Source organism: Lycorma delicatula, chromosome 1, assembly GCF_047948215.1.
Source record: "Lycorma delicatula isolate Av1 chromosome 1, ASM4794821v1, whole genome shotgun sequence".
NCBI lineage: Eukaryota > Metazoa > Arthropoda > Insecta > Hemiptera > Fulgoridae > Lycorma > Lycorma delicatula.
In genome coordinates, this window is record NC_134455.1 from 269,370,126 (window position 1) to 269,387,008 (window position 16,883).

General features: G+C 28.9%; 1 protein-coding gene across 3 annotated transcripts in view; it reads right to left on the bottom strand.

Annotated features, from left to right (window-relative positions):
- ClC-a (chloride channel protein 2) overlaps positions 1–16,883 on the bottom strand; it is a 296,284-nt gene that overhangs the window by 84,953 nt on the left and 194,448 nt on the right. For all 3 annotated transcript variants that reach the window (XM_075377089.1, XM_075377084.1, XM_075377096.1), the window contains 4 exons: positions 16,492–16,648; positions 11,167–11,292; positions 4,702–4,786; positions 3,026–3,127 (listed from right to left, as the gene is read on the bottom strand). In XM_075377089.1, coding sequence (XP_075233204.1) covers positions 3,026–3,127; positions 4,702–4,786; positions 11,167–11,292; positions 16,492–16,648 — 470 coding nt within the window. The remainder of the gene's footprint in view (positions 1–3,025; positions 3,128–4,701; positions 4,787–11,166; positions 11,293–16,491; positions 16,649–16,883) is intronic.

A 16,883-nucleotide genomic window follows, 5' to 3' on the forward strand; every position in this document is an offset into this window, starting at 1 on the left:
ACAAACTAATCTTCTGTAAGAGCAAATTTTTCAAAAGATGAATAAACTGTTGAGAAGATTCTTTAAAAGCTTCAGAAATTGATTAAAAATGGCAAAAGAATCATAATATCATGTTGAATTACATGAAAACAGTTGTTTGGAAGAAATGGATACTGTTATTTCTTAAGAAATTGTTTTCAGCAAAGATCACACAATCATAAATATAAGGATAAGTTAACATTTTTAATTTTACAAACATCACTCTACATGAATTATACTTTTGGGCACCCAAACAATGGTCTGACAATCCATTTTTGTACCTTCAAAATGTTATTTTTAGAAAGCACCCAACTCTCCAACACCCCACCACCCCAACTTTTTTAGGGCTTCTTAGGAAGTCTCAAGAGATGATATTATTCTTTAGACAAGCATATAAATATGCTTAATAAATGGTTAATAATGATGACAGGCTTGGCATTTTATTAAAAAACTTCAAAGCAAACCAGAATAGTATGATTTTGTTGCAAACAAGATCAATTTGATCATCCCATAAAAACTTACCATTTAATAAAATACCTAGAAATTTCACTTTAAGACCAATAGAAATGCTATCATACCCTTTAATGAGATTCTATCCACGTGTTCCGTAAAGTTATGATTACCTGAGAAACACAATGCAACAGTTTTATCCATATTTAAAGTTAGATGGTTACAATTCATCCAGTGAATAATTTTTTGAATTAATGGACGATTTTCTATTCCTTAAGAAATAATTATCCTTGAGGTATAGACACAATTGTCTCTGCAAAGAGGGTAACAATGAATGGTTTAAGATGTTGAGGTAGGTCATTAAGAAACAATAAGAAAAGTAAGGAGCCAAGAAACTTCATGTAGCACTCTGTACTCAACATCTTGAAGTGACAACTCACATTTTACATGTGTATTCATATAAAAAAATAAAAGTATATTTAATCGTAACCAACTCCTGTGATACCACAGCTAATAAGTTTTTTCATCAGTGAAATTTGTGTTTTTAAATTGAATGCTTAGCTGAGATCGCAAAAAATTTAAATTAGATTTATTATCTTATCTACGAAACTTAAAATACTTACACGACATATTGACTCTGAGAAGTACAACTGTCTGGCTTTCTCATCAAAACAGAATATGTCGAATAAATCAAGATAAAGATAATAAATAAAGCAGAATATCAAAGAAATTGATGAATATGAAAGGAGTTGTGACCACGTTCAGATGAATGTGTTAGTTTGAAAAATGATAAGATAAGGTATTACTTATGGCAGAACGAAAACATATGAAAACTCAAACCAATGCAAACATATTGACATAAGGACCATTTTATCCAAGATATATTTGTTAAAAAGAAAATTTTTAATGATTAGGTTTGTTCTGATAATAATGTAGTAGATGTTTTATAGGATCTTAGGAAAAGAACATTTTTGAATTTATAAGTTCTTATTTAAAAATTGTCAGACATATTTTTTATTAAGTGAATTTTATTTTTTACACATGTTTTATTTTCATTAACTATTAGTCATAACACTTAGGCATGCATATGCATGTGTATTTCTTAAGGTTGCAGAAGCTGTCTTCTGATATGTGATTTATCTTTCTGTGATTGCTTTTAAATAGTTATTAAAATTACTGTTTGTTGTAGGTAATATTGAAAAATACTATTTGAGTTATTAAAAAGTATTACTTTGTTTTTGTATTTAAAAATTATAAGTTCAGTCAAGCTGCAATAGAGATGATTATGTCTTAACTATACGAAATGATTGAATGCTGAATGTTTTCTTATTCTGAATAATGGCTCATTAACCTTCCCGTCCTAAATACTTTTACTACATCTATTTAACAATATACGAAACTTAAAATACTTACACGACATATTGACAAGATATTCAATACACTGAGTTAAACAGGTTATAAAGGTTATTTTAGTTATTACAAACCAGTAGTAAAATGGAAATGAAAAAAAGATTAGATAAACAGAGAAAAATAAAAAAGACTGTTTTCGTTACATTACAATATAAGTTTAACAAATGTCTGGATATAAAAATTTCAACTGCATTTTTTAATAATTTATTATAGTTAGCCTACAATGTTATAATTGTTTAACTTTTGTTTCAATACCATATTTTATACCAAACATTTTATTGTTATTAATCGTTTTTTTAACTGATGTTAACAGTTTTTGGCTATTCACTTTCATACTGTATTATAGAATAAATAAAGATGTGGTACATCAAAAAAGATCAAGAAAACATTCAGTTAGTGAGTGATGTGTTTATTGGTGATTCTTAACATAACAGATGCAGCTTATGTTATATATTTAATAAAAGGTTTTATTTGAATAAAAACCCCAAAACATATATTTGAATCAGATTAAGTTTCCTTTCTTTCATTCTTTTTTTAAAAAATAGGATAAAATTTATTTTATGTTTTAACTCTTGAAAAATTAAAGCAGGAATTCAGGATTTAATTAAGTAATTCAGTGGGACATTGTCTTGAAATACACCGTAAATAAATTTAACAATTCTTGCAGACACTAACTACAAGGTTATTACTTGAAAACAGATAACAGAGGATTACATTGCTGTTTGCAATGCTGCTATGGGGTAACTAAGTGATGCACTGACATGCATAGTGAATCTTAGATTTCTGTAATAGTATTGAATATAAAAAAAAAGATTAAGTTGTATTAGATGCCTAAAAAAATTTCAAATTTTTTTAGGCATCTAATACATATAGTACAATGAACTACTGAACAATTTCAAGCATTAATGTGTATATTTAATTGTAATGAAGAACATACAACAGTAAAAGTCTTAATAAAAGATGTTTAAGACATCTCAAGCCAGTAAAAACAACAGGTCTACAATTCCAAATTACAAAGAATTATAGAAAGCTGGAATAAAGAGGATGACATGTAAAATATCAGTGAACATTAAATAACAATAAAATCCACTATGTACATAAAATTATTTACAATAACTAAAAAAGAAATGAAACAATACTCACGTACTTCTTTTGAAGAAAGGCATTCATCTTTTTATTTCTCCTCATAAATAGAACGTACTGTCTATGTGACCAAACATAACCAGCTCCTCCAAGACCACTTACAACACTAATATGAAAATAAAAAAGTTACTGCTAATCTCTAATAAAATTATAACTGCATAAATAAATTAAATGAAAAATAAAATGCACAATTTAATTTGAAATAATGAATCTGAATAAAATTCAGACTAGGTAAAACATCATATAAAAATTTACCTCACCTTTACCTAATTTTTTTTTTAGTTCTGTTTAGTATCAACAAAACAAAACTAAAGTAGGGAATGTGTATGATAATTAAAATGAAGTTTTTTCTTTCATTTTTTGTGAAGAAATTTTTAATTAATTTTTTGGAACCTTTCTCCACTTTCTGCCTGATTTCTTTGGTGTATTTTTTATCAAAAATAAATTATTTTAACTTTTTTTAAAAGTTGGATATTACTTGTTTTTATTAAAGTTTTGGTATTGTATATGACTTAACAGCAGCATATTATTAATTAAACACATTAGCTTGGTCTATTTGAGTATAATTATTTTTTTTAACTTTAATTATTCTTTAATAAACAAACAAATTAATAATAATACTTAATAATCCTTTCATTACAGTAGTATTATATCACATTTACCCTGCGACTGAACTTCTTTTCTGTGATTTTTGTGTTTATAATTAGCTAAATTATTGGAACATAATACTTTTATCATCTGTCCAAATTTTTAAAAAATGTACACATACTTTCAAAGTTTGCTTCATTGTTGATTCAGCCAAAATGGAAAAAGAGTCTTGATAACAAATCAACAACACATAAAAAAATTCATATATCTGTGAATAATAACAGTCTTCAGTCTAATTTGATTTCTATATTAATAAATAAATAGTTGTAATGTTATTTATTTTATGTATTACAGAAGGTTCAAATTTTAGCAAAATCAACAAATTGTTTTTTATAGTAGATGAATTTCAAAAGCTGTTTGATTACGTGGCTACCACACTGGCTTTTAGATTAGATTAGATGTTCTTAGATTTGATTCTTGGTTATAATAGCAATTTATAACTGTTATTTCACCCATCTTCTTCATTGAAATATCTCTGTAGTAGGTTTACACTCAAATACAAAATAAAAACTAAATATAAAAAATAATACCTAAAAAAAATTTCACGTTTTATTTCTATTATTTTGTAAAATTCAGCATCAGCATCAAATTCAGCATCAGATGCTGAATTTGTAAAATTTAATTGAGAAAACAATAAACATGATTTTTTGATTTTTTTCCTTTTCATAAAATGAAAAATTAATTTAAACAGCATATTTCGTCCAAGTGGTAAGTAGTAGAACAAAGATAATACTTTTAAAAAATCTATAATTCATTGAGACTACATGATTAAATCCAGGAATAAAGTTGCTGGAAAATTATTTAAATACATTGACAAGTGAATATAACACTAAGAGAAAGCTAGAAGGTTCTACAAGTAGAACTTTAAGGAGCATAATTTCAGAATTATATTCCAAAAATTTTAAATGGGGAGTTGATAAATTAGCTTGCTGCTTTATTTCAAATGCTTAATTAGACTGCAATAATAAAATTTCATTTGAGGCTAACTAACCTCACTAAAACATATGTAAATCTGTTTTTCTACTCACTTACCCCATAAGCGAATATACAAGTAGTTCTTGAGGGTCAAATGGAAAATCCATGGTAAAATTTGTTTGAAAAAATGCCTTCACTGTGTCTGTAAAAATATAAACCATGACGATAGAACAATTCGTTTTACTACAAATACAGAATTTCAGTTCTGTAAGATGATTTAAAATAGAAGTTTGAAGGGGGTAAATTAATAAATATTATATACATACATTATACGATTTTTGTCATTTTTTTTAAATTTATTGCTGTTGATTATCTAGTGAATTATTAGTTTTAATATGATATCCAAGTATTTTTTTTCAATTTTTGTCTTTTTGACTATGCTTCACTTTGTGTAATTATAAATAAGTCTAAAAATGTAACAAAAGAAGCTGCTGGGTTTGTTACTCTGATGAAGGCTATAACCAAAGAAACATTCAGTTGTAAGAAGTTTCAATGAAAAAAAATCTGATGTGGACACCACAAGACGTCCTTATACACCAATTAAATTACATATACACATTTTTTTACAATCAGAGGTTAATAATTATTAATACATCAATATGTTTAAATTAAAAAAAAAAATGAAATCTGATTCGAACCAATGTTTTCCCCTTGTATGATCCAAATATTTAAAATTTTGATTTTAACATTAATTAAAATTTTATCTGGTTATAACTCTGGAACCAATGAAAATAAGTACCATTTATGATATTGTTGAAAAGCTCTCAACGAGAGCTGATTACTGCAGTTAAGGAAAAGTCCAAAATCCAAATGTTTTTAGATTTTGGGCTTTTTTGAACAATTTTGGTCCAGTCGATTACAATCAAAAGGGAAGGTGCACAACTAGATGTTACAACAGTCCTAAATCCAGAATTTCAAAATTCTACAGATAATCGTTTTACAATAAGTCGTTTTATCATATGTACAGACATCATGCCGAAACTAGTCAAAATGGATTCTAGGATGATCAAAATGGATATCTCCATTGAAATCTGAAAACCAAAATATTTCAAGATCACAATAATTCCTTTACTTCACACAAGGAAGCAATAACTCTACTGCTAAAATGGTTTCAGTAGATTATCATTAGCAAAGATCAGGGTTTTGTATGAGTGACAATTATTTTGACAGTTACAAGTGGATTATTTTATGAATTTAGTTTTAAGTGATTATTTTATAAGTTTATTGTTTTTATGAAATATAACTTTTAAAAAAACCTGAATCATTTTATTAACAGAGCTAAATGAAAACTGGTGGGAAACCAAATATGTGGAGCCATCTGATGGAAGAATACTTTTTGGTCGATACAATATGGGTTGTACACAATCCCCATGACTGCTCTGCTGAGTTACTGGCAGTACAATTAGCATGGTGAGATTTGAAAGCTGGAGCCAGAAAATCAATTCTGACCTGTCCCTGGTGCTATTTTTCAAGTGAATTAAGCTAACTGATATGCTTAAACTTATATAAGTTTCCAATTTATTACTCTACAAGCAGATTGATTATTACATGGTTTAACAGCTTACATTTTTAGGTTATCTCGTCTAAATATTTTATTTAAAAATTTATAAATTCAAAGGAAGTGAAAGTGATATAACAATAGTGTTCCTGTATAAAATATATATATTTTCCAACAATTTTGGTCACATTATCATTTTTCACTGAAGAAGCATTTCTGCCCTCTGGGCTTTGGAAATACACCAAGAGATGCCTAGATCATGCTCACCATTACTTTGATACAGTTAATTACACTAACTGTATTTGTTTTTCAATAGAAACAGTAATAATTGGTACAAGTATTATTTTTTTTAAAGCTGAATGTCATTATTTTTAATTAAATGTTTGTTTTATGATTCATATTAGTAATTAGAAATTGTAAGTTAAATGATACAATGGACCAATGTGAATCATCCAAAAATTTATGAATCAACAGTGTTAGACTAATTAATCAATATTTTGCTCACTTACTTGTATTTTAGATTTCAGATTTTCTTTCTTTCATACCTAATTTCTCAAAATAAATAAAATTAAACCCTCATGACCAGGTCTGAAAGTGAGACAGACAGTATAGGGAAGGCACAATCATTGACATAATTAAAACTTCAATGTAAACTGAAAAGTATTAAGTTTTAAATAATTTAATAATACTTTACTTCTACTTTACTCAGTAGTAAAAATGTAAAAAACGTCAATAATCGTTCAATTACATTCAATATTCTGTATTTTTTCTACCCCTTATAAAAAAAAATTAACAAGAACAAAAGAAATTTAGCCAACAAATTAAATAAAAGATTACAAAAAACTAATGATTTCTTTAAAGAAAATGAAAACGAACATTTTATCTAATAATAATATGATTAAATGGAAACATTTATTGATATTATACTAAAAGTGAAATTTTTAATATTTCCAGTCCATCCAGAAACTAAAAAACATTTGCATAAAGTATCTTACAGTGTCATCTACCAATGATGTAAAGTCTCTGCTATTGGATTACTTTTGTCTGAGCCAAGTATTTTATAAGTACAGTACAACCCCGTTTAATCAGGTTCCATTCAACCAGATTTCCAGATTATCCCGACCGATACCGGGAAAAGCATTTTTAAAAATAAAATATGAACTGTAATACAGTAATATGTAATAAATTAAAATGTTTAAAATAGATTAAATAAAGAAATACAGTAGTAGGCCTACTGGATAATGTATCCATTTTATTGGCAGTTAGTTTGTATCACAGTTTTTACAGTTTATACTGTAGTACTAATTAAAAGTACATAAGTATTCAGTTTTAGATAACTCATGTACTGCTTACTGTAAACATTTACTTTTTCTGAGTTGTTGTGCAATATTTTTGTATTCATCCACCAAAAATGTTTGTTTACAATAATAGCCATCCTGCCATCGCTTTATCGCTCATTCTAAGAGTGAGTGGAGTGATGTAATATTAATGACTGGATGTACAAGCCTATACAGTCTGTCATCTCCTATTTTAGTATACTTTTATTTAGAAAAGTGGTACAATACCAGTATTCAGTGAACGTTGTAATCATAAGGTGTAGTTTGCTACAGTAGTGATTGTGATTGAAATTTTGTGTTCTGCGCAGTGTAATTTAGTGGAATGGCAACTTAAAGAAAGAGGATAGTCATTTCTATGAAAGAAAAACTTAATGCAATGCAATTTTATATAGATAAGGAGGAATCTGTAAAAAAGATTTGTGATGAATTAGGTGTAGGAAAGCAAACAGTTTCAGACTGGAAAAAACACAAAAAAGAGATTGAAAATTTCTGTTCGAAAATGTTGGCTTAAGATAGTTTAGGCAACAGGGTGACTATCAGAACGGCAAAAAATAGTCAGGTAGAAGAAGCTTTATTTATGTGGTTTACCCAAGAGAGGGAGCATGGAGTTCCTATATAAGGTGCCATTTTACAATCTATGGCTTTAATTTAAAATGACAAATTAGGTGGTGATCCGCTATTCACAGCGAGTTCTGATAGGTTAAATAGGTAGAAATACGTCACAGAATATGACAGGTCAGTGTTTGAGGGGTGAGTGTTGTCAGGGGATCATGCTGCTAGCAAAAATTACCAAAAACATTTTCAAAATTTATAAAAGAAAATCTATCACAATCTCAGATTTTTAATGCTGATGAGACGGAATTATTTTTTAAAATGCTACCTAAAAAACTTGCCTCAAAATTGGATTCTGCTGCTAAGGGGCATAAAGTTTGTAAGCAAAGGGTGACAATTCTTTTATTCAGTAATGCCTCAAGCAACCCACCATGTTGGTCTAGTGGTGAACAAATCTTCTCAAATCAGCTGATTTGGAAGAGTTCCAACGGTCAAGTCCTAGTAAAGGCAGTTACTTTTATACGAATTTGAATATTAGATCATGGATACCAGTGTTCTTTGGTGATTGGGTTTTAATTAACCACACATCTCAGGAATAGTCGAACTGAAACTGTTCAAGACTACACATCATTTACACTCATACATATCATCCTCATTCATCCTCTGAAGTAATACCTGAACGGTAATTCCCAGAGGCTAAACAGGAAAAAGAAAGAAAAGTAAAGCATCAGTCAAATTGAAGCGCCCACTTCTTGTGATAGGAAAATCGGCTAAACCTCAAACACTGAAGAATATTAGTAATTTAAATGCATTACCATGCATATACAAGTTACAAAAATTAGCATAGATGTCTTGCAAAATATTTGAAGAATGGTTTTCTTCATTCTTATTCCCCAAGGTGAGAAAATTTCTAAAAGAAGAACAGCTACCATGAAAAGCTGTTTTATTTATAGACAATGCTTGCTGTCATCCAGATGCAGATAACTTGAGAGATGGTGACATCTTTGTAAGATTTTTACTCGCACAAATGACTCATCCTACCCTTAGACCAAGGTGTAATAGAAGCCTTCAAATGACATTACAGAAAAAAATTACTTATAAAACTTATTGAAAGAAATAGTAAGGAATCTAGAGTAAATGTTTTAGATTTACTTAAACAAATTAATATTCGAACAGTAATTTACATGTGTGCTTCAATACGTATCAAAATTAATGCTTCTATTTTGAAAGTGTTGGAACAAAGTCTAGCAAAAAATGAAATCTGAATCCAACACTGAGACGACTGCTGAACAAACAATTCCTTAAAACAACTTATTCATCGTTTAGAAGGTTCATGTGCTGTCGAAGATGAAGGCATAGATGAATGGATGGACTACGAAAACGATGTAGATCACCAGCGTCTAAACGATGATGATATCATGTTAGTGTGTTCTTCGAACCCACATCCCGATATTGAAAACACAGATGACAGTTCAGATGACGAATTCCTCAAGGAAGAAACGCAAATGATCTCTCACGGAGGAGCTATGCTTGAAAACCTGATGTCATATTTTTTTTGAAAATGAATGTCTGCCCGTCAACCTCTTATGCTAAAGTGTTTACACAATCAAGTAGAAAAAACTGATAATCATCATTAAAGAAAAAAACTATGAAGTTTTTTTTTTAGCTTAAATAAAGTTTGAATTTGTATTTCACATATTGTATTTCAATTACCATATAAGTTATTTTAGTTATTTTTTAATATGTATGAAGTTGATTTCAAGTTTCAACATCTTACATTAATACTGTAGTGATTTCCTTAAGCTGTATGCATATTATACATTTCTGAACTTTGATTCATCCAGACAATGTCCAGTCCCATCTAGTTTGGTTAAGCAGAGTTGTACTGTATAAACATTACCATTTTTTATTGAGCATTTAAAATATATGAAAATACAGGAAATCCTACCAAATTTATTTCTAGATGCACTGTGTTTTAATAACATTTAAATGGATATTTTTCTTGAATGTCATAGAATAATGTTTGTTATTTTTAATTTGTATTCATTTCACTTAATAATAGGCGACTTTAATATTTTATTACTTAAGATTAAGTGTGGACTTTTCCTTTCTGTAATCCTTGTTTAAAAACATAATTAGAGTATAATAAATTTATTATCAACAATGCAAAAATAGTAAGTTTTTTTCATATGACCTGCAAGTAAAATATCAGACTGAAAATTGATTTCACCTTGGGTAAAGAAATGAAATGTTCTGTTTGGCTAAAAGTAACAGAAAATTTTTGTTAAAAGAGTTTTTGATTCATAGTGTATAGTTCACTAACAATTCATTTAGGAAAGCAAAACAGTGAACACAAATATTACACATTCTTCCTAATCTATGGTAAATAATCAGAAGGAAACATTAGAAAATATGAAAAATTAACGATTGGGTTTTGATGACAACATGCCAGTTCATTAATCTATTGCTGTAAAAAGTAGCTTTTATGACACAATCTCACTCATCTCTGAAGCATCCACCATTCTCAACTAATTAAATACTTGCTGAATTTTTACTTCTTCTGTCACCTGAAATAAATTCTTAAAGGAAACCAACAGGAGAATACTGAAGATGTCATTATTGAAATAACTAAATAGCTGAAGGGGTTTCCAAAAATAGATTCAAGAAGTGTTTCCAGAAAGTTTATGAAATTGGCAAAAGTGTGTAGCAGCCAATAAGAATTACCTGCACTTTGAAGAACATATAAGTGAGTTCATAAAAAATTAAAAGTTATTTAACTAAATATGTTAAAAGGTTCATGTAAATCTTCAACTTTTTATTTTTTAATGAAGTAAATTATAAAAAAACTAAGTAGTTTTTGTAAAAGCTTGGTAATTCTTCACACATTTCCAAAATTTATTTTTCATTTATCACCAAAAATATTGAATATCCATCATTTTTTAATAATGTTGATGTACATCAATATCACATTTGAAAATAGCATACTACTTTTTCTAGAAGAATGATGGTTTAATATTAAGATTGTTTAAATAAGAATAATATTCTTATTTTTTATTTTGCCAGTATTAAATTTTTCCCATTTTGGTTGTAAATTGCACTGTTTATAGAATTAAACATTTAAAATAATTATATTACCTTCTTTTTGAAACCACACAGCAAGTAGCCTAAAAACAGTTGCACTACAAACAGCTGAAAAAAATCCTCTCCAATAATTTCTTACTGCAAAATAGACTGTCGTTACTTCAATACTGAATAATACCCCTGTAATAAAAATATGACTAGGTAGTAATTTTACATTTTTTAAACAGTAATTTAGGATTTTGAATATTTTAATAGATAAAAAAAGCTGTTAAATTATAAAGTATGGTTCATTTTGATGAAATCTCATCAAAACCATTAAAATTGTCAAAATCAATAAACTGAACTAAATAATCATTACAAAAACTAATAATACTACACTAATAATCATTGCAAACAAATCTTTCAGTCAGAAAGAATTGTCTGAAATGCTGAAGCAGACTAAGGTTACTAAATTTAAGAAATGCAATACATTTCTGGTATGTAACTTTAGCCCAAATTCTTTAATTCTAACTTCACCAAAATCAACAATAAAGCTAGTAATATCAAGACTGATTAAACAACTAACAACCCACAAACTACTTACTACAAAACAGTGTAGATTACTATCAAGGGTAAGTCAACATCAACTGCTGTTGTAATATCGTGGAATTAATAAATAACCAACTGGATATAGCATTTTTGTCAATAAAACTTTGACATATGGACCTCAATCATCTTCTAGAAAAATCAACAAACAGAATCTGTGAAATTTCAGCAAAAGTTTCAAAGTTATGATAGCTGGTAGGCAGATAACAGATGTAACAATAATGGAGTCATTCAGCTTATTTAATAAAAAAAAACTAGTGGTATGACCGGTTGATCTTGTGGCTGGTTCATTTAATTTAGAATTTTAAAACCTATATAACAGAGTACAGTACATTTGATAATGTATGCTGGTCACTGTAATGCTACTAGAAGTAATAACACAACAGAAGAAATTTCTAATGTAGTTTTTAACATAACTCTAGTATTTGCATAGCACAACTAAATAGTAAACCAGTCAAAGAGAAAGCAATTTTGGAAGTAAGAAACAAACTGTGGAATTCCTGACTTAGAATCCACTGGCACAATCAAATATCTGATTTTAATAATTGATGTCATTGATGAAATTGATGATATTTTAATAATTGATGAAATCACTTATGTTTTCAAGCTATTTTCATAAGTGATTTAATAAATCACTTATGTTTTCATCAATGACTTCCAACCAATGATCTCATAAAAAGTTATATAAGATGCTATAAGTAATTAGAAGAATCAAGAAAATCAGTGAGTTGGATAAGAACTGTGTGCAATGTTTTCAAATACTACTTTTAATGCAGTCTTTTGGTCTGGTGAAACAAACTTGGAAAATATATTGATTGGTCAAAAGAGAACAATAAGAATTTATAAGGTTAGGACCCCAGAAAGATCTTCAGTGGAAGTTTAAATAATTAAATATCATCGGTGACAGGTCTACTCTACTAGAAATCATCATACATGCTCACACAAAGACTTCCCACTCACTGAAAACAGGATTACAACTGAGAAAAAAATTCATCAAAATTTTCTTTTCACACCGAGTATTTTGGGACTTTTTCAACCCACTGCAACATCTGCTTGAAATAAAATTGGGTATTTTATTATACATCAATAAAATTTCCTCTATAAAACGATGATATAAAATTTTAAGTTAGAATTATTCATAGAAGCAAACTTTATAAAGGAATTTTTTTTTATAATGTTGATACAAATTCAATCACAAGCCAAACATTTCAGAAATTCTACATTAGTCAATACTAACAGGCAATATCAATAATAGATAATGCTTTTAATTTACTTGGTCCAGAGCTATTTATAAACTACCCAATCTTTGAAGACAATCACTCCTCTGTATGCTGATAATCCTGTTTCTTTACTTTCCTATATTCCTTAACTTTGATTACTTCTCCCTTGGTTATCAACTGGGGAATTAAATCAGCATCTCATTGATTCTATATGGAAGCCAGTGAGAAGCTGCTTTTTGACTGAAGTTTAGTTGGTTGAAATATGTCTATCAGCTAATTCAAGGATTCTATCTCTCATCCAGAAATTGCAAAAATTCCTAAATAGTAGTTGGGGTTATAGGAGAATACAAGGTAGTCAGTCAGGTCTCCATCACTCTCTTCTTACAACATAAATTTAAAAAAATCCTTCTAAAATTTAAATATTCTATATCATTAATTAATTAGCGGTAAAAATATTAACCATTACTTTTCCATTCAAACCAGCAGCTTTTAATAAGCTAAAATTGGTCACTGAAAATACAACCTATATCTTGTCTGTTAAAGCAGCTTGCTTCTTCACAGTAGTGAGCTGCTGCTACTACTACAAATGTAATGATCACACTTCCAACATTACTTGTTGGAAGTCTTAGACTTATTACAGAACAAAATAAATGGTAGTAAAATTCGTTGTATTTGGTCTTTACAGACTTTGAAAGAAACTTTACTTTCTTTTTGAAAGAATGAAATGTAAAATTCAGAGAAATTTATGACATTCTACCCATGTGAAAAGCACACACCATAAAAAGTAAGAATTTCAGTACTACTGATGGAATGATGCTTAATACAGAATAATTAAAATAACCACTGATGTAAGTGGTGATTTTATTATCAATAACTCTTTATTATCACTGTGGTAGTGTGTGTAGGGTGATGTTAATTGCTGACACAGGAAACAAAGAAACAAATTATAATAAAATCAACAACAATAAAGGAGGAGAATTATTTGTAAGGATGGCATCATCAGCTATAAGATTTTGATTTTAAAAAGTTAGTTTCTTCTAATGATTCTGCTGTTTGAGTAATTATTTACTTGAATGCACGGTCAGAAATATAGAATTATGGACAAATATAAACAAAACCAAAGAATGAGAATACTTATCCTTTAAAAAGATTTAGAAATGAATTAAGAAGAGAAAAATAAAAGTAGATTCTTTTATCTATTTTCAAGTATGGTAAATGTGCAGGGAAGAACTAAGATGATTTCAAGTATTTTATCAAGAAAGAGGTTTCTACCCAACTATATGCAGCCTGGCCCAACACTGTTAGAGAAAAAATTTGCACATTTTTAATAAAACTTGACTTAGAAAACTAGACAGTTCAATACTGAGATTAATAAAATAGACTGGAATCCTGAGAGTGTAAAAAATAATAGAGATGTAGAAATGTGGAATAAATGAAAAGGAGTGACAAAATAGACACACAAGTGAGATTGATGGATTGTTTATTGATGCTCCATGTTGTAACAGAAATGACAGATTTCAGGAATTAAGTTAAACTTTCTGATAAAACACTAATTTGCAGAGTAAGTTTAAAACATTAATAAAATTTTTATACAAGGTGATACCAAAAATTTTTAATTCTGGGTTTGAACTATAAAAATTGGTACACTGCAGAAGGTTTCCGTTGAATGATGGTATAACATTTAAATGAACTGTGTCCATTTTTACAATCAAATTCTTATAACAGAAAAATACACTCAGATCAACAATTACAAAAAACATTTTAATAATCTTAGAAATCAAAATACAGAAATCTGATAATCAAATTTTTTCCACATCATAATACTTACTTTGAAGTACACTTTCCTGAAAAATGAGAAAGAGAAAATCAATACAAATGTGGGATAACTAGTTGAAGAAAAACTTATTAGAATGGGAGCTACAATTATTATAGTAATAAAGGAACTATATCACCAAAAACAACCTTTGGGCAAGATAATAACAACATTTACTGCTTAACATACATGCAAACACTCAAATATGTACATGCACATAATTATACATATATATACTTTTTATTTTGTAGCACTCGAAGTGTTTTATGTGTAATCTTGAAGCGATAACAATTAAGTTTTACTTTATACATTCTTTGTCAGATATCAGCTACGTTAGATTTTTGCATAGGCCAAGCTGTTACGAGCCCAAGCTTCAGTACCATGACATCACAACAAGGGAAAGCACAATGCATATACTGGTTTTAAAACAAAATCAGTGACTGCCAAAGAAATTACATACGAGTCTATCAGAGAAATTCTCCGAGTAACAAAAGCATACGTAAGTGGTGTAAATAGCTTTTGGAAACCAGAAGCATTTTGAAAGGACACTCACCAGGTAGGCCTAAAACAAATACCAATAACACAAAAAGATCAACTATCTTTCCAATGAAGTCCTTAACATTCACTTTGTAATGTTAATCGTCAATTAAACATTACTAAAAGCAATGTCCATGATGTTATTCACAACCAACTGAAACTTCATGCTTATAAATTTCAGCTTCTTTATGAAATTAAACTAACAAATTGTTACTGGTTGATTACCACTAACAATAAAGTGAATGTCTGGTGAGGTATCATGTGTAATCAAATTCTTTGGTCATTTTTTTCATAAGCAGACTATTACAGGTATAGTGTACACTGACAAGTTAGAGAACTTTGTTTTACAGATTGAAAATATGAAGGACCATATTTCCCAGCAGGATGCAGCCCCTCCACATCATGCAGAAGTTTGTTTTTTTTCTGTTTATCCTCCAGGAATCACCATCAAGTATTACTTCAGAGGATGATTGAGGATGACATGTATGATTGTAAGTGAAGTGTAGTCTTGTACAGTCTCAGGCCGATCATTTCTGAGATGTGTGGTTAATTGAAACCCAACCACCAAAGAACACCGGTATCCACAATATAGTATTCAAATCCATATAAAAGTCCTTTATTAGGATTTGAACGTTGGAACTCTCAACTTCGAAATCAGCTGATTTGCGAAGACGTGTTCACCACTAGACCAACCCGGTGGGTTATCATGCAGAAGTTGTGTGGACTTCACTCATCTAGCAAGGTCACAGAAGGCTGGATATGCAGAGAAGCTCAAATTGCTTAGCCACTGTGAAGTCTCAGTTTGATGCCAATGGATCTCTTCTTTTGGGGATACGTAAAAGACATCTTATACCAAGAAAAGGTTTATCACTTGACTACCTGTGCCAAAGAATAACAACAGTTATGAAAGTGAATACTTCAGATATGCTTGCAAGAATGACGTGAATCATTGGTTTAACATCAGCAGGACTGTAAATGGTGCTCATATTTAGTTTATTTAGATAAAAAACTTAGGCTTTAACTTTTTCATGACATCAAACACATACATTTGTAATTTTAAAGTAATAAAGTAAATTAAATTTAAAAACAGCAGAATTCCTTTTGAATACCCAGTACAAACACATACACCACACACACTCTCACGCAAGGCCTTTTGAATATAGATTACTATTTTAAATTGTTGAAGAAAAGTAATTTTTTTTATAAACATTTTGATATACTTACCACCAATTGGTGCTCCAAAACAGCTAGCTACCCCCACTGCACATGCTGCTGCTAACATTTCTGTGTTACGAGATTCATTTTCATAAATTCCTTGAAAAGAAGTGACTAGTTTTGAAAGTAATGTTGCAACTATACTAGCAATATGCACAAATGGACCCTATTAAAAAAATTACATCTTAAAAAAATTATATCATAAATAAACAAAAAACTTTTGAGTAACTTCCCAATTCTATTTATTACTAATGTCAATATTAATAAATGAATTTGCTAACATTGTAATATAACACAATTCATCAACTGACAGGCATTTTCAGTAACGATTCCCAATTATAACTTAGATAATATGTAACTAATGTGGCAATGATGAATTCTTCAGGTAAAAAATGTAAAAA